Raw genomic sequence first — 26,195 nt, 5'->3', positions numbered from 1 at the left:
AAAATATGTAGGGATATGGGGGTAGGGCCTGGGTGGGCTTGTGTTCGGCGTAGACTCAATGAGCCGAAGGGCCTCTTTCTGCAGTGTAGGGTTCTATGATTCTATAGTTCATACTGTGAACGCTTGTGAAGGTTATAAAAGGTAGATAAAGTCAAGGCTGACATCCGTATGCTGGTGGGGAATACTTCCTTTTAAATTCACTTCCGGGATGTGGGTGTCATACCACCATTTTATTGTTCAGCCCTAATTGCCTTGAAGACGCTTTTAAGCCAATCATCATAAAATCCCTACCATGCAGAAGGAGGCCATTCAGCCCATCGAGTTTGCACCATCCACAGCCCCACCCAGGCCCTATTCTCGTAACCCTGCATATTTATCCTAACCTCCTAACACTATGGCTAAGCTAAATTGACCAGCCAACCTAACTGGCACATCTTTGGACTGTGGGAAGAAACCGGAGCACCCCGAAGAAACCTATGCAGACACGGGGAGAATGTGCAAACTCCGCACAAACACTGACCGGAGGCTGGAATTGAACCTGGGTCTCTGGAGTTACGAGGCAGCAGTGCTAACCATTGTGCCATTGGCCTGTCTGTTTGGAGTTACATGTAGGCCAGTCTAGGTTAGAATGCCAGATTTCCTTCCCTAAAGAACATTAGTGAATCAGATGGATTTTTCCTGACAATTAACAGATTTCCTTTTTTTGTAAATATTGAATTCAAATTCCACTGCGTAGAATTTGAACCTGGGTCCCTGGAGTTACTAGTTTACTAGTCCAGCAATAATACCACTGCACCACCACCTCCTCACTGTGCAGTAGCAATAAGAAAGTCCACCAGCAAACATAGTAAGACCTGTTGCATGTAGGGTGGTACAGTGGTTAGCACTGTTGCCTGACAGCGCCAGGGACCGAGTTCGACTCTGGTCTTGAGTGACTGTGTGGAGTTTGCGTGTTCTCCCTGTGCCTGTGTGGGTTTTCTCCAGGTGCTCTGTTTCCTCCCACACTCCAAAGATGTGCAGGTTAGGTGGATTAGCAAGGAGTTACAGGAATAGGGTGGACGGGAGGGCTTGGGTACGATGCTTGTTTGGAGAGTTGGTGTAGCCTCTTTCTGCATAGTAAGGATTCTGCGGTTCTATGTAGAATGGCAGGTCTATCTCAGTCTGCCATTGAGTTCTGCTTGTGGGTAGATGAGTTTTGTTCATTTTTTTAATGAACAATATTTTATGTTGACAGACCTCTTCCTGTCCCCACTTTCTCACTAAGGTAGTGATTTATTTTTGATTTTAAAAAAGAACTATATGTTAAAACTGACAACTTTTTTTTGCAAGCTGTCTTGTGCCAAGATTTTGATGGGCCAGATTGTCTCTCAGCTGGTCTTGTTCTACATTTCTTAGGCCAGTAAAGCTTGTTATTGCTGCATTTTAGTGCCAATTTGTAAGTGTGTGCAATACTGGCCTGGGTGCTGGAAACTGTTTTAAGCAGGCCAGAGAGAGAATTAATGTAATGAAAGCGCAGCTGTTTTCGGGTGAATTCTGAAATGAATTCTACAGGGACAGGGTCACAGGCAGAATTTTATACACTGCTCAGTTTATATATCTCTGAGTTTCTGGCTTGCGATCTCCAATATGGGTAGACTTCTTTTATTGAAAGAAAAACAGGATCGCAAGAGCTTCTAAGTGTACCGATGGGTTTATAATTAATGTGGTCAGTGAGGCCAAATTCCCCCTATCTATATTCCATGCTGTATTTTTTACTTAATTACCATAAAATCCAATTCTCGGCAAATGGTAGCTTCTGATTTCAGGAATTCAAATGAATGTTTCCAATTCAACACAAAACAAGAATGGTGTAAATCATCTTTCAATCTTCTATGTTTGAAAATTAGGTGAGATCTTCTGACTCTTCTCTCTGCCACATTTTTCCCCTTGATGTGGGGTGGATTCAATAGGATTTCCTATCAGCAGTGGTGGGACTGTGATCCTGCCACTGGCCAATGGTGGGCTGCCTCCTGTCGCCAAGAGACACACCACAGGGCAGAGGGATGGGGCCAGAGAATCCCACCAGTTATTTTCCACTTTAACAGAAGACAGTTATTCTGTTTGCTCTGTCAAGAACAAAAACAATTCACAGCACAGGAACAGGCCTTTTGGCCTGACCAGACTTCAGATACATGCAGGATCCGAATAGAGAAGACGCGGTGACTCATGCTGGCTATGCTTTGGTTTTTATGGCTAATTTTCAAAATGTTCTAGGCCTCTTCTGCATCAACCACATTGATCCAGGTCAGGTCTTACACATAGGAATTTCCATTCTGATCCTCACATAGTTTTAAGGTTTGTTGTTTACTTTAGGAGCAGTGCCCAGCAAGTCATAGGTGAGTTTGTTGTAAATCTCAAAGAAGGAGGGAGTAATGTGTGCGCTGTTCCTGGTGGAGAACAAGGATATCATTTTTCAGCCCAGTGGGATACAGATTCTTCCAGGTTACTGACGGAGGACATGCCTCCAATGCCACTCAGAATCACAGCCTGCACCAACTATGTTGCCTGACTGAGCTAAAACCCCCTTCCCTTTGGGGGACCATATCCCTCCATTTCCATCCTATGTATTTTTCAAGATGCCCCTTAAAAGTCACTATTGTATTTGCTTCCACATCCCCCAGCAACGAGCTCCAGGCATCCATCACCCTCTATGTAAAAAAACACTTGCCTCGAACATCTCCTTTAAACCTTGCCCTTCGCACCTTAAACCTATATCTCTTAGTAATTGACCCTTCCATCCTGGGGGGAAAACTTCTGGTTATCCACTGTGTCCATGCCGCTCATAATCTTGTAGACTTCTATCAGGTTGTCCCTCAACCTCTGTTGTTCCATTGAGAACAAACCAAGTTTCTTCAACCTCCTTGTAGCTAATGCCCTTCATACCAGGCAACATCCTGGTAAATCTTTTCTGTACCCTCCACAAAGCCTGGTAGTGTAGCAACCAGAATTGAACACTATATTCAATGTGCAGCCTAACTAAAGTTCTATAACGTTGCAACATGACTTGCCAATTTTTAAACTCAATGCCCTGGCCGATGAAGGTAAGCATGCCATGCCTTCTTGACTATCTTCTCCGCCAGCATTGCCACTTTGTGACCTGTGAACCTGTACACCCAGATCCCTCTGCCTTTCGATACTGTTAAGGGTTCTGCCATTTGCTGTATATTTCCTATCTGTATTAGGCCTTCCAAAATGCATTACCTCACATTTGTCCGAATTAAACTCCGTCTGCCATCTCTCCACCCCATAGTCTCCAACTGATATATCCTGCTCTGTCCTCTGGTGGTCCTCATGCTATCCACAAATGCACTTATCAAACCAGTTATATTTTCCTCAATCATTATATACATTACAAACAGCAAAGATCTCAGCACTGATCCCGGAGGAACGCCACTCATCAGCCCTCCATTCAGAAACACACCTTTCCACTGCTACCCTCTGTCTTCTGTGACTGAGTCAGTTCTGTATCCATCTTGCCAGCTCACCTCTGATCCCAAGTGACTTCACCTTCTGTACCAGTCTGCCAGGAGGGACCTTGTCAAAGGCCTTACTGAAGTCCATGTAGACAACATCCACTGTCTACTCTCATCAATCATCTTCATCACTTCCTCAAAAAACTCGATCAAGTTAGTGAGACATGACCTTCCCTTCACAAAACCATGTTCCCACTCTCTCTCACTAATATGTCCATTTATTTCCAATTGGGAGTAAATCCTCTTCAATAATTTCCCCAACATGATTCAAGGCTCACTGGCCTGTAATTACATGGATTATTCTTGCTAGGCTTTTTAAACAAAGCAACAACATTGCTTATTCTCCAATCCTCTAGGACAAATTTTAGCAACATGTAAAAGTAACAGGGTTGTTGTAGAGGGAGATTATAACTTTCCCAATATTGACTGGGACTCGGTGCTAGGGGTGTGGATCAGTCAGTGGGGATACAAAGAATTCTCTCAAGACCCAAGCAATTTCCTCTCTTGACTTTCTCAGTATTCTGGGGTATATCCCATCAGGCCCTAGGGTCTTGTCTACCTTAATGTTTCTCAAGAACCCCAGTACCATCTCCTTTTTGATCTCAACATGACTCAAACTATCTATACACCCTTTCCCAGACTCATCATCCACCAAGTCCTTTGGTGAATAGTGACCCAAAGTACTCATTTAATACCCCGTCCATTTCCTCTGGCTTCACGCATAGATTCCCTCCCTTGTCCCTGAGTGGGCTAACCCTCTCCCTGGCTGCCCTCTTGCTCTTTATGTATAAAAAGCCTTGGGATTTTCTTTAATGCTACTGTCCAATGACTTTTTGTGTCCCCTTTAAGTTTCTTTCTATTTTCCTTGTATTCCGTACTTGCTTCATGTGTTCCCAACCTCCTAGCTTTGACAAATGCTTCCCTTTTCTTTGACTAGGCCCTCCTGATCCACACCCCTAGCACTGAGTCCCAGTCAATATAGGGGAAGTTAAAATCTCCCTCCACAACAATACTGTTCCTTTTACATGTTGCCTACATATCTATCCCTTTACCTCCAGCTGGCTGTTTGGCAGCCTATAATAAACCCCCAACATTGTGACTATACCTTTCTTATTCTTGAGCTCTACTTGTATTGCCTCGCTGTATGAGCCCTCCAAAGTGTCCTCCCACAGTACAGCTGTGATATTCTCCTTAACCAGTAGTGCAAATCCCCCACCCCTTTTTACATCCCCCTCCATCCCGCCTTAAACATCTGTATCCTGGAACGTTAAGCTGCCAATCCTGCCCTTCCCTTAACCAAGTCTCTGTAATATCATAAAGCTTGGGCTAGTACTTGGAACTAAGTTCATCTGCCTTATCTATTACACTTCTTGCTTTGAAACAAATGCACTTCAGTCCACCAGACTCTCTTTGATCAATCATCACACCCTGCCTGTTCTTTGAGTCTTGCTGGCCCTGTGCCCTGGTTCACTTTCAGATAATTTGTCTTTGCTTTGGTTCCCATCTCCCGCCAAACTAGTTTAAATTCTCCTATGCGACACTACTAAACCCCACGGCCAGAATATTGATGCCCTTCCAGTTTAGATGAGACCCTTCCTGTACCCAAAGAGTTGACCTTGCTGGGCTATGATCCCTTTGGCATTGGTCACACTCTGCTCTACAGCACAATTGAATGTGGGCAGGTTACCTGATCACATGGACTGTCTCAGCAATGCTGCTGTTACTGCCCTGCCCATTTTCAATAGGACCAAGGTTACAAACATGGAACCCTTTGCTCCTTTTGTGCAGAGTTCTCAAGAGATTATCTGCGCGATGCACTTGGAAGTTGTAATGATGGTTAAATTCTTGTCTGCAGATATCAACCATCCTATCATATAATTTGGAGCAACTTTATTATATTAGTCCTAGACAGCTGTACAAATATTTACTCCATCGAGCCTATTCTATGATTAGTCATGATTTCACAATCAAACGCCACATATTTAGCTTTACTCTATATTCCATAATACTCTGAATAACAAATCCGTCAGTTTTCAGATTTACAATTGATGAAGCATCTAAATCATAGAACCCCGAGCATGCAGGAGGCAGCCATTCAGCCCATCGAGTCTGCACCGACCACAATCCCATCCAGGCCCTATTCCCATTAACCCCATATATTTACCCTGCTAATCCCCTGATACTAGGGTCAATTTATCCTGGCCAATCAATCAATCTAACCCATGCTCCTTTGGAGTGTGGGAGGAAACGAGCACCCGGCGATAACCCTCGCAGACATGGGGAGATAGTGACCTGAGGCTGGCATTGAATTTGGGTCCCTGGTGCTGAGAGGCAGCAGTGCTAACCACTGTGCCACCTGACTGCCATTTCAGCCCCAAACTCTAGCACATTTTTTTGAAGAAGTGTATCCTAATTTCAGTCTCAAATGATTCAGCTCAAATTTATTGATACTGTCTTCTAGAATCTCAAACCAGTGGAATAATTTTTTACAAGCTAATTGGTTTGTTCCCCTTAATATATTGGGAACTTCAATCAAATTATCCCTTAATTTCAGAAGGTTAAGGGACTAGAACCCTTGTTTAGTCTCTGTGTGGCTTAACTCATTAGTATCCAGGTATCATCCTGGTAACACGACTCTGCAGTCCCTCCATAACTAACATATCCTTACAGTGTGATACAACCGCTAATACCACTCACCAGCCAGGCATAAGGAATACAGCATCTCTCAACATAAAACAACAGGAATCAAAGGTAGCTGTTTGGTCCCTCGAACCTGCTCCATCTTTCAGCAAGAACATGACTGATCTGATGGTGATCTTGCTTTTCCTTTCCTGCCTGTCCCCATAACCCTTGAATCCCATGTGGATCGAAAATCTCTAGAGGGGGAGGTTGCCATCAGCAGGACTGGAAGATTCTGCCCCCTATGTTTAAACAGTGCTGTCTAGTTCTACAACCTCTTAGCATTTATCCAGCGGAGCCCACTCAGAATCTTGTACTTCTCAATAAGACCACCTTTAGTTCTTCTAAACTCCAATATGTACAAACTCACCTTTCCTCAGTAAACAATCTCTTCATTCCACGATTCAGCTCAGCGAACCTTCTCTGGTCTTCTGATACAAGGTGACCTTTAAATAAGGCGACCAAAACAATACAACATTCTCTGGATGGTTAATCTGTGACTTGAGATTGGAGTGCCGTCAATGCAGATTTTTGAAAGACATGTATTTTGGCTAATTTATCACTAACACTGTAGATCATTTCAAAGTAATACATAAAGGAGTTCTTACAAAGAGATGAATCTCATGGTGTTAAATTAGCAGCTGTCCCAAGGATCAAAAAGGATATTGTTCAGATTGATATTCGTGGCCAGCCTCATGTTCCATACACAAGTGGTGTGGAATAAATATCAAATGCTTATGACTCTAAGATGTTAGAAGTCTGCAGGTGGGATTTTCACATCCCGCTGAACGTGACCTGCCCGTGGAGGGACGAGCGAGCCACACAACACTGTGTAGATGTCAGCAAGACCAGAAGATCCCGCTGGCAGCCAATGGCGAGCCGCTGCAGACAGGGAATGGTGGAGCAAGATGGGAAATGTGCCAAATTTGGTGGTGTAAAATAAAAATAAAACTGAAATGCTCAGTGGAGCAGAGTGAAAAAGCAGATGAGACTGTGCAATGATTATAAACAAAGGGACGGAAACACGTTTGATTAGCTTATGATAGGAGAATACAAAACTGTAAATCCCACCTGAGGTTAATTGACCTTTTGCACAGTCTGACCCCACCCATTATGATTCCCATGGCAACAGGCTAGGGAAATTCCACCCTTAATTCCAGAAACCATACCAGAGTCATACAACACAGGACTATATTCAACAGAGAAGGTTTAAAGGGAAATTGAGAAAGTGTAAGTCCAACGATATGTGGGTCAGGTGGATTGACTAACCTAAATTTCCCATTGTCAGGAGCACTAGCTAGGGTAAACACATGTACTTATGGTTGGTGCAGATTTGATGGACCGAATGGCCTCTTTTTGCACTGTAAGATTCTACAATTGAAAGGCCAGGATATAACTAGTGATTATTTGTTTGTCAGTCAATTGATACAAGGAAATACCAATTATAAATTTAGGATGGGCAGAAAGGGGGGAAATGGAATACATTCTTAGATCTGGAAACTAATTGTGTATTTTTTTTAAAAAGGTCCGTGGCTATCCAACATTGCTGCTGTTCCGTGGAGGTCAGAAGTTGAGTGAGTATAACGGAGCAAGGGATTTGGAAGCACTTCACAACTTTATCCTACAGCAAGCCAGGGATGAACTGTAAAACACGTACTTTTTTGCCTGACCACCACCTCGCGTCACTGTTTACAAGAATTCAGTGGTTCTTTTATTTGTGTAAACTTTCTCCTATCGTCATCAACGTATGTACATAAAAGGTTAACGCCAACTTACCAACTTTCTTCTACAAGAAGAAAGTTGGCTGTGGCTTCCACCATATAGTGGTGCCTTCTACGTATGTGGTACTGAGGGGTGAGACTTTGCTTGTCCTGTCACCCTCCCTAACACTTCTGTAGATGTGGTTCGTGTGTAGTTTAACAGATGATCATGGCACATCAGTTGCACCTGATTCATTACTAAACAGAATACCTCAGCGTATCATCGAGCCACATACACAAAGTATTAAAGCCAGTTTTTAAATGAGTGTGAAAGTTTGTATTGAATAAAATGAGAGAATAACTTGCAGTACCAGACAATGATATCCTTGCTCGGATTTTAAGTAAACTGGTTGAAGGAAGAGCACAATAGCGTGAATGGAGTGAGGGAACATATATTATGGTAACAGGTTGCATTCCCGTTTTAAGTTGTGTGCTAAATATCTCCAGGAACACTCTGCATTAGTTAAACTGAATTGAAACCATTTTGAGTGGGTGGGTGGGGGGTCTCTGCACTGGAGCGAAGGTGGCTGAAAGTGGTCATTTTAAAAAATTTGCCAATTTTTAAATGTGCCAATTTTAAAATCAAATTATTTCAAAATTGAAGCATCCAATAAGTTGATTCAGCCATTGTCATCATCAAAGAATGCATCCCCAACTATTCTATCATTCACACAAATGGAATGAGCAAACAGCACAGGAAAACCACTTGATTTTAAAACAGTTTATTGTTAGCACGTGTGTATGGAGAATTTGACTTCTTCTCCAATGGCGGGGGAAAGAGCAGTAAATGTGTGTGTGTGTATGTGTGTGGGTGTGGTTGGCACTTAAGCTTTTGTATAAAAAGAAAGAATCATTAAACAAAATGTGATACTATGTCAATAGTTTACACTACTTGGCAAATTTCTAATAAAAATTTCTTAAGAAAATGATTGTCCGGAGTGCGTCTTACAAAAGAAAAACAGGAATGTGCAGAGGCTGTCCAAAATAGGGGCTCTGGAAGTAGCTCCCCACCCCCCCAAGGCTCGGGTTTGAAGATGTAAATCAGTTTCTGACCTTTCCCTCTGAGTCTAATACGCTACCATCATCCACCCACTTTAAATCCAGTGACTGCTTTCGCCATCATTATAAGCCCCGAGTTTAAAGCACAGTTACCAAAAAAAACCCAAAAACAAATAAATTACATTTTTATGAAAACTATATACAAAATATATTACAAAAGCCTTTTTTTAAAGTAGAAACCTTTCTTTAAAAAAACAAAATTGTAAACATTATTTACAGAGATATTGCTCCAGGCATTTATATCGCTATGCATTGAGGATTACTCGCCAGTAGTTTCACGCCCCGTCAAAACTCCTTGTCCCTCTAGTGACAGCCGCAGGCTCTGACCACCATGTTCCTGTACTTTTTCAATATAACATTTGAGCTGTCATCAAAGAAGAGGACAGAAATTGCGTTCAGCTTGGTGGGAGCACAGCACGGTTTTGGGATGTAGTCTGGGTTCATGAGGTGGACCTGGAGTCAAAAGAAAGTTGAAATGTTGAGGCTGGTGTGTGCAGATGCATCCTGCAAATCATTTTCACCCTGTCTTTTGTCCAACTCCTGCTGCATAATGCAAGACTCGACATTGGAATTAAATCCCAAGCTCGGAAAGGGAAGTCACAGAATCCCTACAATGCCGAAGGAGGCCATTCAGCCTGTCGAGCCTGCACTGACAAAGAATATTTTATGCAGACCCTCTCTCCCATCAGCATGTATTAATTGACTTTGAACACAAACAGGGGAAAGCTGGGGCACTGGATTGAGTGGGAAGAGAGCTGTGAGACTGAACAAGTCAATAAACTCCCTCAAGCAAGAGGAGCTTTGTGTCTTGGTTTCAGCTTCAACAACTGTCCACGAAGCTAACCCTTCTGTCTGTAGGCCCTGTCTTTTTCTCTCTCCACACGGTGGCACAGTGGTTAGCACTGCTGCCTCACAGCACCTGGGACCCAGGTTCAATTCTGGCCTCAGGTCACTGTCTGTGTGAAGTTTGCACATCCTTCCCGTGTCTGCACGCTCTGGTTTTCACCCACAGTCCAAGGATGACAGGTTAGTTTGATTGGCCATGCAAAATTGACCGTAGTGTTGGGATTAGCAGGGCAAATGTGTAGGTTTACAGGAATAGGGCCTGGGTGGGATGTGGTCGGTGCAGATTCAATGGGCTGAATGGCCTCCTTCTGTAATCTCCATAACCTTGCACATTCACCATGGCTAATCCATACAACCTGCACATCCTTGGACACTAAGGGGCAATTTACCATGGCTAACATCTTTGGATTCTGGTGAGAAACCCATGCTGACATGGGGAAAACATCTGCTTGGAGTTTGCATAGTCACCCAAGGCTGGAATTGGTCCCTGGTGCTGTGAGACTAGTGCTAACCACTGTGCCACCTTAGTGAAAATCAGTCTCTTATGCCTTCAGTAACCTGCCCCATGAAAGCTGGTGACTTAATTGGACTTCCTGAAATCACTGGGCACCAGATTGATCCAAGATGTTTTCTCCGTGTAAAACTTGCTGAGCTGACACTGGGGTGGGCGGGAGTGGAATCTCAGGCAGCAAATTCAAAACCCAGAAGAGCTGTGTTCCAAATTTACAAAAGGATGAGCAAAATCAAAATAGAGAAGGGCCATCCCTTAAAGGGATATGACAGATCTAAGTCCTGAAGGGGAGGACACTTAAGGGCAGGTGATGGCATAGTGGTACGGTCACTGCATGAGTAATCCCAGTTCAAATCCCACCATGGCAGATGGTGAAATTTGAATTTATTAAAATTAAATAAGTAACTATGAAACCACTGTTGACTGTCAGAAAAACCCATCTGGTTCCCTAATGAGCTTTAGGGAAGGAAATCTGCCATTTATACCCAGTCTGGCCTATGTGCGATTCCAGAGCCACAACAATGTGACTAACTCTCAACTGCTCCCTCAATGGGCAGTTATGGATGGATAATACATGCTGGCCCAGCCAGTGATACCCACACCCCACAAACGAAAAAAAGAAAACTTAGGGGAGTCTAACTGCAAAGAAGGGGCAAGATAGTGACAGCCTAGAGCTCATCCACCCTCTCCCCCTTTATTCTCAAGTACTGGAAGGGATGCACTAACTAGTCTCAGCTGAAGCTGCTGGTGGCACCAAATGTTGCTGAGATGAGAGGAACTGTTTTCCCCAGCCTTTGCAATGTCTGCTGGAGCAGCAGAAATTCAGATTTAAACGGCAAAGTGCTCTTACAAAGCCAGCCAAACCATTTCTGACTCTAACCAAGGGCAGGCTGTCCTTTAAATATGGCGACAGTTTCTGCTTAGCCATTGGGCGACATGAGCTCCCAACATCAAGAGTCCCCCCTCTCCACACACACTGAGATCCAATGGTATTCACTCGTAGTAATTGTCCACACCACATCCCCAACGATTTCTGGATCCCCATCGACAGTCGGACTAAATAAGGCCATTTGTGCTTTACTCACCAGTGTCTGTACGATCGCATGGTTTGTGGCGTTCATGTGTGCATTAAGGGGGAATGAGCACTCTCCGTCACAGTAATATGCTGCATATCCTTCAGGTGCTATTATCCAGTCCTTTGAAAACAAGAATTGAATTAGAACATTGATATCCTTTAAAAATGTTCATTCAAATATACTTTTTGACTGTTGACAGTACCCACAATTTCTTTCCCTTGTCATCTAAATGCTTTGAATCCTTATCTAATTAATTAATTTATTAGTGTCACAGGTAGGCTTACATTAACACTGCAATGAAGCCGCTGTGAAAATCCCCTAGTCGCCACACACAGTATTCGGGTACACTGAGGGAGAATTTCACATGGCCAATGCACCTAACCAGGCTGTAGGAGGAAACCAGCGCACCTGCAGGAAACCCATGCGGACAGTTTTCCTCCGCTCCCCAAGTCTTCCCCCCCTAGCAAATTCCACCAAGATAAGTTCCCCCCGTATCATTAAACCAAATAGAATATTGAGGGCCAGGCCCTCTATCACTTATCATCTCAAAAGAAATTTAAGACACAATTCATAAGGAATGTTAATCAAGATCCATTTGACAATTGGTCCAAATGGGTGAAAAAGCCTATTGGGTCTCATAAATGTCTACAGGTGACCACCTGACCACAAAATGATCTTTATTTGCACAATTTAGCCAATTAAAAATGTGGCTGAACTGATGCTTCAAAGTACTGAATATTAGTAAATATTAACATCAAATAAATAAAAACATATTGAGTGGAATTCTCCAATTTGGAATCTAAGTGCCGTGGCAGCAGCGGGAACGTGGCAGCCGGCGGAAAAAGATGTCAAATCCTGCGGCCCCGACCTCATTAATTATGCACCCGAGTGTTTTGTGTCATATTCTGTGGCAGGACAAGCCTGGATGGTGCATAGTCCACTGTCCTATCCGGGCACTATATTGAAAAGGTGTCCAACATCACTGACTAGCTGCTGAATAAAGATAGATAGATCTCCTAAAAGTGAAGATGGATTTGTCAGAACATTCTGAGGTGGGAAGGTGAACCCCCTCCGGAACCCTGAATCTGGAAGGTCCACCTGTAGATGCATCTCTATCGCCTCGCTCCCAAAATCAATTCAAATTGAATCTAATTTATGGTCACCACGACGGGGACAGATTAGCTGACAAGAACTGGCATTATACACCTAACCTCGGGTTTGATCCTATGCTATCTTAGCCAGAAGGCTGAGAAGCAAAACTGAAACCTAATGCTAACAGTGTGAAAAAGACTTGATTCTCAAATTCTGCCTCACTCTTTCACCCATAGATGAACCAACGCACATCTTTAATGGATCTGCCCGCCAAGAAACTTATAAAACGCATTAAATTGTAACAGGATTATAAAGGGTAGATTCAGAAAGGATGTTCCTGATGGTAGGGAGGGATCTGAACTAGTTATCCTCGTAGTTTGAGGATCAGGGGCAAACCTCTTAGGACTGAGATGAGGAGAAATTTCTTCACCCAGAGTGACGTGTGTGTGAGAAATTCACCACCACAGAAAGTAGTTCAGGCCAGAATGTTGTGAGATTTGAAAACTAAATTAGATACAGCTCTTGGGACTGAAGGGACCAAGGGATAAGGGGGAGGTGGAGACGATCAGCTGTGATCATACGATGATTGGACATATTCTTTTCGACCTTCTTCCGTCTGGAAAAAGATATTAAACTCTTGAGGTCACATACCAACCAACTTAAGAACAGCTTCTTCCCTGCTGCTGTCAGAACTTGGATGGACCTACCTCGCATTAAGTTGCTCTTTTTCTACACCCTAGCTATGAATGCAACACGACATTCCTCTCTCTCTCTCCTTTCTTTCTCTATAAATGGTATACTTTGTCTCTAAAGTGTACAAGAAACAATACTTTTCACTGTAAACTAATACACATGACAATGATAAATCAAAAGTCATCATGACTAGCAGGACAGGTTTGAAGGGCTGAATGGCCTTCTCCTGCTTCTAGTTTCTCTGTTTCTAAATTACTATTAGACTATTCCTGCGATAGGCAAACCACAAGAAACTTAACAGAAGGTGACAACATAACCCAGATTCAGTTTGTGTTCAATCGCTACAGCGCTATGATCCCCTGTGACGCTGAGAGTTGAGAGTTCAGTCCCAGATTAAATCCAGGGCACGTCTGCAGGAAATGCAGGAGCAGCTGAGAGGAGAGCAGAAAGGCCAGGGTAGAGGCAGCTGCAAAAGTACGGGGAAGACAAGCAACGAGCAGAAAGAAAGAAAAGATATTTCTGCAGGGTGTTTGTGGTGTATCTGGACTTTCAAAAGGCTTTTGACAAGGTCCCACACAAGAGATTAGCGAGCAAAATTAAAGCTCATTGTACTGGGGGTAATGTATTGATGTGGATCGAGAACTGGCTGGCAGACGGGAGGCAGAGAATGGGAATAAATGGGGCCTTTTTCAAAGTGGCAGGCAGTGATTAGTGGGTTACCACAGGGTTCAGTGCTGGGACCTCAGCTATTTACAATACACATCAATGATGTGGACGAAGGAATTGAATGCAATATTTCCAAATCTGCAGACGAAGCTAAGCTGGGTGGCAGTGTGCGCTGTGAAGAGGGTGCTTAGAGGCTGCAGGGTGACTTGGACAGGCTGGCTGAGTGAGCAAATACAATACAATGTGGATAAATGTGAGGTAATCCACTTTGGCAGCAAACACAGGAAGGAAGATTATTACCTGAATGGTGGCAGTTTAAGAAAACGGGAAATGCAACGTGACCTGGGTGTCACGATGGAAAAATCGCTGAAGGTTGGTGTGCAGGTACAGTAGGCAATGAGGAAAGCTAATAGCATGCTGGCCTTCATAACAAGAGGATTTGAGTCTAGGAGTAAGGATGTCTTGCTGCAGTTATACAGGGCCTTGGTGAGGCCACACCTTGTGTGCAGTTTTTGTCTCCTGAGGAAGAACATTCTTGCTATTGAGGGAATCCAGCGAAGATTCACCAGGCTGATTCCTGGAATGGCAGGACTGGCATATGAAGAGAAACAGGATTGACTGGGGGTTGTACTCACTCCAATTTACAAGAATGAAACGGGCTCTCGTAGAAACATATAAAATCCTGATGGGCCTAGACAGGATAGACATGGGAAGAATGTTCCCAGTATTGGGGAAGTGTAGAACTAGGGACCACAGTTGAAGAAAAGGGGTAAGCCATTCAGGACTGAGATGAGGGAGAACTTCTTCACTCAGAGTTTGAACCTGTGGAATTCTCTACCACAGAAAGCTGTTGGGGCCAGTTTGTTAGATATGTTCAAGAGGGAGATGGACATGGCTCTTGTGGCTAAAGGGATCGGGGGTATGGAGAGAAAGCAGGAGTGGGGTACTGAGAGTTCATAATCAGCTATGATCATATTGAATAAAGGATGTAGGCTTGAAGGGCCGAATGGCCTACTCCAGTGCCTATTTTCTATGTCAGCAGCTCACTCGGAAGCGTAGAGTAATAGAAACAGCATCGCAGCTCCGCCAATAGACAAGGTGAAGGAGGCACATTAAAGGCGTCAAGCGATCGGGGACAGAAATTCTTTACTGCTGGGGGACAAATCCAGCGGCGCTTCAGCCAGTAGGGTTGAGGTGCAGACAAACTAGGCCCCAGCCCTCACTCAAGTGAGCTGCAGATACCTGCTGGAAATGTCAGGTAAAGAGGGAAAGGGGCTGCAGTGAACCTGAGTAATGGATGACCATCAGGTGACAGCGGCTGACATCAGGTTGAGGTGGAGAGCAGGTTTGGCAGCCGTTTTGACAAGGCCATGACTCTCAGAACAATCGAGTCCCTCTGTTCAGAGGCTCCTCCAACAATTAAACTGAGCTTCTCAACCATGCAGGTGAAAGTCATTCAAAATCAGTGTGTTTTTTCTTTAGTCCAGAGGTCTCAAAAATCGGCATCACGTATAGACCCATGTGGACTCCAGGTGCCACATCCCCACAGCAGGAAAGGGTGAGTCACTCACTATCCCCACCTTCCCCAGACCAGGAGGCGGGGAGCGGGGCGGAGAAGAGTCACTCCTCCATCTCCTCCCCCCACCAAAGAGGAGGAGGGAGTCATCCCTCTGTGCCCCCTCCCCCCACAGCAGTTTGGGGGGGGGGGGGGGGGGGGTAGGAATCATCCCTCCATCCCCCCTCCCCCAAGCAGGAGGGGGGAAGTCATCACTCCATCCCCCCTCCCCCAAGCAGGAGGGGGGGGGGGGGGGTGGGGGGGATCATCCCTCCGTACCCCCCCCCATCCTCCCAAGCAGGAGGGGGAAGTCATCCCTCCGTCCCCAGAGCAGAAGAGTGCTATCCCTCTGTCCCTCAGAGCAGGAAGGGATTATCCCTCCATTCCTCAGAATTCTATCTATGCTAAATGTTGCGCAGACTCAGGTGTTGACTGCATTTCAGGCAAAAATGGAGGGCAGTTAGAGATGGGCAATAAATGCTGGCCCAGCCAGTAATACCCTCATCCTATGAATGGAAAAAGTAACATATTTTTCTTTTTACCTGCCATCCTAAGTCCCGAAAGCTCACATACAGTTCATGCTTTTTACAAGCCTGTCGCTGGTCGCTGGTGTTATATTCTGAAAGAAAATGGAACAGTTTAAAAAATAATGCAGAGTCACTAAGTTAAATACAGAAGAGCATTTGGCTCAACCTGCCTGTAAAGTGATCATCATCACAGCAGCTAAATACTCCTCAAAAGGACTCACATTTTGATCCCTCTGATTTCATTCAAAATGGATTGCAGGTATTAATCGGTAAATAGTCCCCCAATCCCATCACTGCTAACACTGTAAATTCTGATTTTGTAGCAACCCTTGTATGTTGTGCACACCTCCATCACTTGGGACCAGCTACTCCAGAGCCCAGGTGGGGGTGTCAGTTAGTCAAATGGCTGGTCAGTGATGTGGAGTGACGGCAACAGCGTGGGTTCAATTCCCGCACTGTCTGTGCTTATTCACAAAGGCCCCACATTCTCAACCTTGCCCTTTGCCTGAGGTGTTAGCGATCCTCAGGTTAGCTCTCCTCTCTCCCTCCCCACGCCCATCTCAAAGGGGAGAGTGGCCTATGTTCAACGGGGACTATTTTGAAGCCATTTCTCATGGATAGAGACCTCATCCCATCACTGCTAGTGTTTTACCCACAGTGGCAGGGAGGGGCTAGCCCATGCCATATGGTAAACCTGGCAATTTTCACCACACAGGCTTGTTTTTTTTTGGCAAGGTGGGGTTCAGGCAGTGACAGAGAACTTCCTTTGAGGGCCTCCTGGGCTCATTGGAGGCATAATCTCCAAAACAGCCCCTCCCCCTTGAACCCTTTCACTCAGTCCCCTGAAATTCAAACTTCCATGTGCTGTGTTTCTCCTCCTGTCTATTGATCTGATCCAACTCCCTTCTTTCAGGGGAGAATGGCACTAGGGTCCAATGGACTTGACAGAATATAGCACAGGAGGCCATCATGTGTTGGTTCTTTGGTAGACTTAACTAATTAGTCCCACTCCCCCATCCCTTCTCCAGTAGGCCTGTGATGCTTTTCCCCTTCCAATTCTTCCAAGTTCTTTCACCAATCACTAAGTCCATGTTCTCTACTTACTGATCTATCAGTAAACAGTTTACATTTAATTTCTCCATAAAAACCATCCATTATTTTGAACATCTCTATCAAATCTCCCCTCAATCTATTCTGCTCTAAGGAAACAAAGCCAGTGCCTCCGTGTAATCCAGATCCCTCATCCCTGGTTACCATCCCGATGAATCTCTCCTCTACTCTCAACAAGGCCTCAACATCCCTCCTAAAGTGTCAGGGCCTCGCTGCCTAACTTTGCAATAAATGAAAAAAATAATTAGCCCCAATCTTTCATACATAGAGCAGACCATATAAGAATCATAGAATCCCTACAGTGCAGAAGGGGCCATTCGGCCCATTGAGTCTGTACTGACCATAATTCCACCCAGGCCCGATTTCCATAACCCCACACATTTATTCTGCTAATCTCCCTGACACTAGGGTCAATTTAGCATGCCCAATCAGTCTAACCCGCAAATCTTTAGAGTATGGGAGGAAATCGGAGCACCCGGAAGAAACCCACACAGACACTGAGAGAAAGTGTGAACTCCGGACAGAGGCCGGAATTGTACCCAAGTCCCTGGCGCTGTGAGGCAGTAGTGCTAACCACTGTGCCACCCCAGAGAAACATATAGAAACATGCTCTACACTGGAAGCAAGGCTTACACTGCAACTCATGACCATTTTGTTGTTGGCCTTTACAAGTTCAAGTGGCAAAAACACTTGTCTAGCTTTTAAGAAGGGACAATGGAAGACTGCCCTAAACATTCCAAATCCAATCTCAATACATCATATTCTTGTGATTAAATAAAAAGTTGGGGGATGGGCAGAATGGATAAACGATGCAAAAAAAAACCACCAACGTCTATTAAAATGAACCAAAGGTTAAGGTTTGCACTCAATGGTCAATGTCATGCGTCGGACAGAAATTGCCGCTGACAGCTGAAAAATTATCCTGTCAATCGCAAACCACAGATGGAATTTGGGATCGCTTAAGGGTTAAGGAGAATTTCAAAAGTTTTGCTGTTTCATTTCTAAAGCCTCTTTGGAAATAGTACATCGGACATGCCTGTGTGTCAAGGTGTTTCCTTGCCCCCTTGGTGCAGGGCCTCTTATTACGTTGCTGGAAAACCCTCCATGCCCCGAATTTTATTACAACTGGAACTTTCTTAAATAAGTGCAGCTGTGGAGGTAGGGCTAGGAGGTACCCTCCACACTGCTATCCTTGTTGAGGCTCCCTTTCCTGCTGAACTTGCTACAGTTATCCTGTATTTCCGATTCCTTCATACGAGCTCAAGTGCTCTAGGAGAACAGACAAACATTTTCAGAGGCTAATGCTCGGAGGAATTGCCTGACAAGTCTTAGACTGCCAAGTCATTGAGTGCTCCAACGTAATTAACTGCTGCTGAAGTCACTAAGTTGAAGTAGCTTCAAGTTCATCTCCTTTTTTTATAAAGAGAAAAGACCCTCCCTGTTTATTTAAGTGATCTTACTATATAAGCCAGCGAATAAGTTGAAACATTTTCCAACGCCACTTAATCTGCGGCCATTCTGGGTGGGCAGTGGAACAGAGCAATTGCTAAAACACACAAGGTCTGTTGACACTGAACGAAGAGAGAAAAATGTAGAGATCTGGCTTGAATGTGGAAAGATCCCCCCTCTTGTTTATACAGCAGCAGCTTTCTTTGTCAAAGAGATGAAATGCAACTTAAGGCAGCGTGAGTGCAGGGGCCAGATAGAGCAGGGCAACATCATCTTTGGTGTACGAGAGGGAGCAAGTTTGAAACGTTTGATTTATTATTGTCACATGAATTAATATAGTGAAAAGTATTGTTTCTTACGCACTATACACAGCATACCGTACATAGAGAAGGAAAGGAGAGTGCAGAATGTAGTGTTACAGTCATAGCTAGGGCTTAGAGAAAGGTCAACTTAATGCAAAGTAGGTCCATTCAAAAGCCTAATGGCATCAGGGAAGAAGCTGTTCTTGTGTTGGTTTGTAAGTGTCCTCAGTCTTTTGTATCTTTATGCAGAAGGAAAAAGGTACAAGAGAGAATGCCCAGGGTGTGTGGGGCCCTTAATCATGCTGGCTGCTTTTCTGAGGCAGCGGGAGGTGTAGACGGAGTCAATGGATGGGCGGCTGGTTTGCGTGATGGACTGGGTTACGCTTTTCGGCAGTAGCCACATCAGGCAGCGCAGAAACTTTGGTAGACGACAATACTGGACTGTAGTATATCCAGCACAGTATAGGATGCATGAGGGATTTTTGAGACAAAACTAGTACCTCAGTCTTTGACAGTCATACACGCTGCGGTTGAACGTGGACAGTGCTCATTGGTGTCCCAGTGTCCTTGGCTCTCACTGGTGTTTCCAAACAGGCGGTCATGCACATCTGTGGACATACCCCATGTACCACATCTCAGCTGGTCAGCTGACCTCAGGGTATCAAGGTTTATAGCTCCTTAAAAGTGGAGTCACAGGTGGACAAAGTGGTGAAGAAGGCATTTGGCATGCTTGGTTTCATTGGTCAGAACATTGAACATAAGAGTTGGGAAGTCTTGTTGAAGTTGTACAAGACATTGATAAGGCCACACTTGGAATAGTGTGTACAGTTCTGGTTACCCTATTGGAGAAAGGATATTATTAAATTAGAAAGAGTGCAGAAAAGATTTACTAGGATGCAACCGGGACTTGGTAGTTTGAGTTATGAGGAGAGGCTGGATAGACTAGGACCTTTTTCCCTGGAGTGTTGGAGGCTTAGGGGTGACCTTATAGAGATCTATAAAATAATGAGAGGAGTAGACTAGGTAGATAGTCAACATCTTTTCCCAAAGTAGGGGAGTCTGAAACTAGCGGGCATAGGTTTAAGGTGAGAGGGGAGAGATACAAAAGGGTCCAGAGGGGCAATTTTTTCCACAGAGGATGGTGAGTGTCTGGAACAAGCTGCCAGAGGCAGTTGTAGAGGTGGGAACAAATGTCTTTTAAGAAGCATTTAGACAGTTACATGGGTAAGATGGGTATAGAGGAGTGTAGGGCAAATGTGGACAATTTGGACTAGCTTTGTGGTAAAAACTGGGTGGCATGGACAAGTTGGGCCGAAGGCCTGTTTCCATGCTGTAAACCTCTATGACTCTATGTATCCTCAGCTTCTGCTGGATGTAGACAGGGGATGAAGATTCTTGCAGGAGGGCAATGTCTCTGAAAATGGACACCAGCAAGACATGCGACGCATCCAGGTAGCTAGGTGGATTGAGAACTGGCTGGGAAATAGGAGACAGAGGGTAGTTGTGGAGGGTACCTTGTCGGGCTGGAGGCCAGTGACCAGTGGTGTGCCGCAGGGCTCGGTACTGGGACCTCTCCTCTTTGTAGTCTACATAAATGACTTAGAAGAAGGCGTAGGTGGTGTGATCAGCAAGTTTGCTGATGACACCAAGATGGCAGGGTTGGCGGGTACGGAACTGGATTGTCAGGTGATACAACAGGATATAGATAGGTTGGTGCAGTGGGCAGATGGCATTTAATCCTGACAAATGCGAGGTGATGCATTTTGGACGGAATAATGCAGAGAGGAGCTATGTGATAAAAGGTAGGCCGATTAGGAGTATAGACGTACAGAGGGACCTGGGAGTGCAGGTTCACAAATCCATGAAGGTTGCGTCACAAGTGGAGAACGTTGTTAGGAAGGCTTATGGGATGTTAGCCTTTATAGGAAGGGGCTTAGAGTATAAAAGCTGCCGTCTAATGCTTCAGTTATACAGAACGTTGGTTAGACCGCATTTGGAGTACTGCGTCCAGTTCTGGTCACCTTACTACCGGAAGGACGTGGAGTCTCTGGAAAGGGTGCAGAGGAGGTTTACCAGGATGTTGCCTGGCATGGGGGGACTGGGTTACGAGGAGAGATTGAAGAGACTGGGGCTATTCTCCTTGGAAAGACGGAGATTGAGAGGGGACATGATAGAGGTATATAAGATACTGAAGGGAATAGATAGAGTTAATATTGAGAGACTGCTCCCTAGACTGGGTACGAACACGAGAGGTCATCACTTAAGGGTGAGGGGGGGGGAGGTATAATTTGGAGGTAAGAGGAAGGTTCTTTACGCAGAGAGTTGTGGGGGTCTGGAATGCGCTACCGAGTAGGGTGGTGGAGGCAGGAACGTTGGACTCGTTTAAGATGCAGTTAGATAGGCACATGAGTGAAACGAGAATGGAGGGATATGGTAGGGGCTATTAAATAGGTTAAACCTCGGGAGACACCGGAAGGGCAGGCTGTATGATTAATATTTTTTTGTCTTTATTCCACAGGTGGAGGTCCACCTCGTGTCAAGCGAGGGGCATGCACACGGCGGGTTGTGCGTGGGCTGCTCTTGGAAGTCCAGGAGTGGCCTAGTACTTCATGTCGGTGTGTGTGCTTGATCCTGGACCGATAGACGGGCTCCACAACAGCTCAGTGACTAGCACTGCTAGCTGTGCAGATACATGGATTTGGGCCTGTGTCTGTGGGAGTTTGCGCATTCTCCCTGTGGTTGCGTGGGTTTCCTCCGGGCGCTCCGGTTTCCTCCCACACCCCAAAGATGTGCTCTTAGGCTAATCGGTTTCCACCAAATTGACACTATTTCTTCCCTGAATCTGACTGAGTAGGGTCCCATTCGTAGACATGCAGGGTAGAATAGGTGTAGGGTGATGCGGCGGCGCGGGCTCGTTGGGCCGAAGGGCCTGTTTCCCGTGCTGGGTTGTTCTTTGTTCTTTTGACACTCCTGACAAGGCAGACTTGTGACTAGTCTCAGTAAAGATTGGGACCTCACCAAATATTAGTCTATAGTTAGCAATGAAAACGAGTCACAAAAAGGATGCTGCTTTCTGCCGAAGCAGCTGGCACCACACCACTTCTGACCCTTGGCAAGAGAGGGGGGGGAGCATGCAGAGCAGACAACAGAATATTGAAACCCAACAGGACAGGTGGGAAACAAGGGCACTAATGCAGCTAATTCCAAATCAAACACTTGGCAGCTGTGTGTTTTCTAGAAGTTTCAGAGGACAAGAGCAGTTTACGAGGTTGCTGTTTACACTGTCACGATTGCAGCATTAGATTGCTATGAAATGAGAGCGAGCTAGCGGTGGTGTAGACACTGCGTATTCTCCAGAGTCGAGTACCACTTGGGTGGTCTCACTCCAAAATCACTTGGACAGCACAAGATCGAGTAAAGTGAATCTCACTTAAAAACAACGCGACACTAATAGCTGGACACTGAAGCAAGCCATAGGGCTGGATTCACTTTCTTTACAACAAGTGCTTTATACAAGAGCAACGCAAACATTTTAAACTGGAAGGGTTATCCAAATCGCATTTGTCTCTTTTCTTCTGGCATTACAAAGTTCCCAGCATTATGCGGTATGTTTCGACCAAGTCGAAATGTAGGTTGTCTACATTTCCACTGTGGCTGGACTCTATAAATAAAGACTATCTGTAATAGTTTTGAAATTTCATCCTCAGACAGTGCCTTGGTTTTTGTAAAAATGTGATAAGAACCACAATGGGATGGCCTGAATGGATTTAAAAAGTGTATTTATTAATTATAAGTAGGTTTACATTAACACTGCAGTGAAGTTACTGTGACAATCCCCCAGTCACCACACTCTGGCACCTACTTGGATAAAGAGAGGGAGAATTAAGCATGGCCGACACATCTAACCAACACATCTTTCGGACTATGGGGGGAACCGGAGCACCCGGAGGAAACCCACACAGACATGGCGAGAGCATGCAGACTTTGCACAGACAGTGACCCAAGTTGGGAATTGAACCAAGTTCTTGGTACTGTGAGGCAGCAGTGCTAACCACTGTGCCGCCATGGAAAGGAAGATCTATTTGTACAAGGCCAGAGACAAACCAGAAGGGTAAAAGCAGGTTTTCATACATCGCGGTTAAACTGTATGTGGAAAAATGAACAGACCCAGTCTCTAATCTTTTGTAGTTTCAGCAGAGGATCAGCAGGTGGGTTGAGGTCTAGTCTGATGGTTCCATGTTCAAGTTCCACTCTGGAGACTGAAGCACGAGTCCAAGGCCCAAACTCCATTGTAGTATCGAGGGAGTGCTGCACTGTTACAGATACTGCCTCTCCGGTAAGACGATGTATTGATGCCTTGTCCCCTTTTTGAGGTGGACACAACCAATCCCATGGCACTCTCAGAAAGAACAGCAGGGGAGCCCCCCAGTGTCCAGGGGGAGGGCGGGAGTGCAATATTTATCCTTCAATCGAAACACCAAGGAAATCTGCCGTCCTTACCTAATCTGGCCTATATGTGACTCCAGAGCACAGCAAGGTGGTTGACCCTTAACTGCTCTCTGAAATGGCTGAGAAAGCCACTCAGTTCAAAGGGTGATTAGAGATGGGGGCCCAGCCAGCAGCAGACACATCCCATGAAAGAATAAAAAAAAACCATCTTCCACTCTACCACAGATTTGTTCCTCCCTTTTCCCTGTCCCTCTATTTGCTGCAAACCTTTTCATCTTTTTTTTTGAAAAGAAGAGTTTTCACAAGACCATCAACCTGAAACATTAATTCAGTTTCTTTCTTCACAGATGCTGCCAGAACTATTGAGTATTTCCAGCGTTCCCTGGCTCCATTTCAGATATCCAGCATCCAAAGAACAAGGAACAGTGCAACACAGGAACAGGCCCTTCGTCCACCAAGTCTGTGCCCACTCAGATGTCTCTCTAATCTAATATTTTCTTGTCTCTACATGGTTCATATCCCTCTTCCCTGCATATTCATGTATCCATCCAGATGCCTCTTGAATGTTGTTATAGAATCTGCTTCTACCACCTCCTCCGGCAGCGCATTCCAGGCATTCACCACCCTGCGTGAAAAACTTGCCCCTTACGTCTTTTTTAAACTACCGACCCCCCACCTCACTCTCAACCTATGCCCAAGTAATTGACCTTTTGACCAGGGGGAAAAAAAACTCTTGACTATCCACTCTATCCAAGCCTGTCATAATCTCATAAACTTATGTTTCCCACCGCCCCCACCCCGCCTCATCCTCCTCCTGATGCTCCAATGAAAATAATCAAAGTTTGTTCAACCTTTCTTCATAGTCCATATCCTCCAAATCCTGATAAATCACTTCTGCATCTTTTCCAATGCATCAACATCCTTCCGGTAGTGTGGCAACCAGAATTGTATACAATACCCCAAATGAGGCCTAACCAAAGTCTTATACAGCTGCAACATAATTCCTATACTCAGTGTCCTGAGCAACAAAGGCCAGTGTGCCATACACCTTCTTGATCACCTTGTCCACCTGAACTGCCACCTTCAGGGAACTGTGGATCCGCACAGATCCCTCTGTATGCTAATATTTCTAAGGGCTCTGTTTACTGTATTCTGCAGTGGAATTTCCATGTCATATGTTTAGCGGGACCACCAGATAATAGGCATCGACTCCAAGATGGAGTCAAGAATAGACAATTTAGGAAATTCTAGTCCCCCCTACTAACTATTCAACAGGATACCTGTGAGCCATGGGCAACAGTCCAAGAGCAACCATTTGTGGACAGGCCTGTTCCACAGAAGTTGGGATAACATTTTCCACAGGCCTTCTGGCAGCCTTTTGTTGCAATATCACCTGTCACTCCAGTGAAACTAAACTCTACTGATAGTCCGACATCGGACAGCGAAATGCCCCTGTGAAAATTTTATCCTGCTGCCTTCAAACAGTCAAGCTGAGATTGATGCCTTTGAACCACTCAGTTGGTTCTCAAAAACTCCCTCCACGTCCTGTGGTTAAGAGACAGAGCTGGAAAGAGTCTCAGCAAGCCGTGCTAAATCAGGCAAGTTTCACAGTGCCACAAAGGGATAAGACAATCCAGGCAGAATTCAGCCTAGATTCAGAATCAGTAGCTTTGACAGGAATTCAGTGAGGAGATTAGACCGCTAAAGATAATTCAAGATGTGACAAGTAGAGAGAAACAGTACCTTCTGATGGGGAATTCAGAACAATGGGGCAGAATCTTAAAACTATAGATTACTGATTTACTGTCACATGTATTGGGATACAGTGAAAAGCATACTGTTCATAGAGTATATAGGGGAAAAGAATGTACTATTGCAGTCATTGCCAGGGTATAGAGAAAGATCAACTTTACATATGGTAGGTCCATTCAAAAGTCTGATGGCAGCAGGGAAGAAGCTGTTCTTGAATTGGTTGGTACCTGTCCTCAGACTTCTGTATCTTTTTCCCAACAGAAGGTGGGAGAGAGTACGCGCAAGGTTGTATGGGGTTCTTGATTATGCTGGCTGCTTTTCCGAAGCAGTGGGAAATGTAGACAGTGTCAATGAATGGGAGGCTGGTTTCTGTGATGGGCTGGACTACATTCACAACCCTTTGCAGTTTTGTCAGAGCAGGAGCCATATCAAGCTGTGATACATCTGGAAAGGATACTTTCTATGGTGCATCTGCAAAAATTGGTCAGAGCCGTAGCAGACATGTCAAATTTTCTTAGGCTCCTGAGAAAGTAAAGGCTTGGTGCGTAATGTTGAGAAGCACTCCCTCACACAACAGATAATGAAAATCTGGAACTTAAACCTGGCAAAGCTGGGTCAATTGGACATTTTCAAAGTTCAGACTTTTCTTAGGTAAGGGTATTACAGGATTACACAGGCAAAATGGGGACACAGAGCTAAAGGTACAGATCAGCAGTGATCCAGTCAAATAGCGGAACAGGTTCAAGGGGCTGAAGTGTGACATGGTGACCCAGTGGTTAGCCCGGGCCATGGCAGATGTTGGAATCTGAATTCAATAAAAAGTATTTGGAATTACTGATGACCGTGAAACCATCGTCAATTATCAGAAAAACCCACCTAGTTTACTGATGTCCTACAGGGAAGGAAGTCTTCTGTCCTTACCTGGTCTGGCTACATGTGATTCCAGGGCCACAGCAATGTGGTTGACTTTCAACGACCACTGGACAAGGGCAGCTAAGGACAGGCAATAAACGCTGGCCAGCCAGTGACACCCATGTCCCAGAAATGAATTTTAAAAATCCATCTAATCTACACATCTCAGTATACTAAGGACCAATTTAGCATGGCCAACACACCTAACCTGCACATTTTTAGTTTAGTTTATTTATTTATTAGTG

General features: G+C 44.9%; 2 protein-coding genes across 2 annotated transcripts in view; one reads left to right on the top strand and one right to left on the bottom strand.

Moving 5' to 3' along the window:
- The window catches only part of txndc5 (thioredoxin domain containing 5), a 38,915-nt gene extending 30,038 nt beyond the window's left edge, over positions 1-8,877 (top strand). The window contains exon 11 of the mRNA XM_080193874.1: positions 7,717-8,877. Coding sequence (XP_080050000.1) covers positions 7,717-7,839 — 123 coding nt within the window. The 3' untranslated portion in view covers positions 7,840-8,877. The remainder of the gene's footprint in view (positions 1-7,716) is intronic.
- bmp6 (bone morphogenetic protein 6) overlaps positions 8,658-26,195 on the bottom strand; it is a 114,859-nt gene continuing 97,321 nt past the window's right edge. The window contains exons 5-7 of the mRNA XM_080193873.1: positions 15,992-16,068; positions 11,453-11,563; positions 8,658-9,463 (exon numbers count right to left, since the gene is read on the bottom strand). Of these exons, the coding sequence (XP_080049999.1) occupies positions 9,314-9,463; positions 11,453-11,563; positions 15,992-16,068 (338 nt within the window). The 3' untranslated portion in view covers positions 8,658-9,313. The remainder of the gene's footprint in view (positions 9,464-11,452; positions 11,564-15,991; positions 16,069-26,195) is intronic.

The sequence above is a fragment of the Carcharhinus amblyrhynchos genome, chromosome 8 (assembly GCF_965287045.1).
Source record: "Carcharhinus amblyrhynchos chromosome 8, sCarAmb.v2.hapA, whole genome shotgun sequence".
NCBI classification, from domain to species: Eukaryota; Metazoa; Chordata; class Chondrichthyes; order Carcharhiniformes; family Carcharhinidae; genus Carcharhinus; species Carcharhinus amblyrhynchos.
Note: the sequence above shows the minus strand (reverse complement) of the source record. Positions and strands in the feature narration are given on the sequence as shown.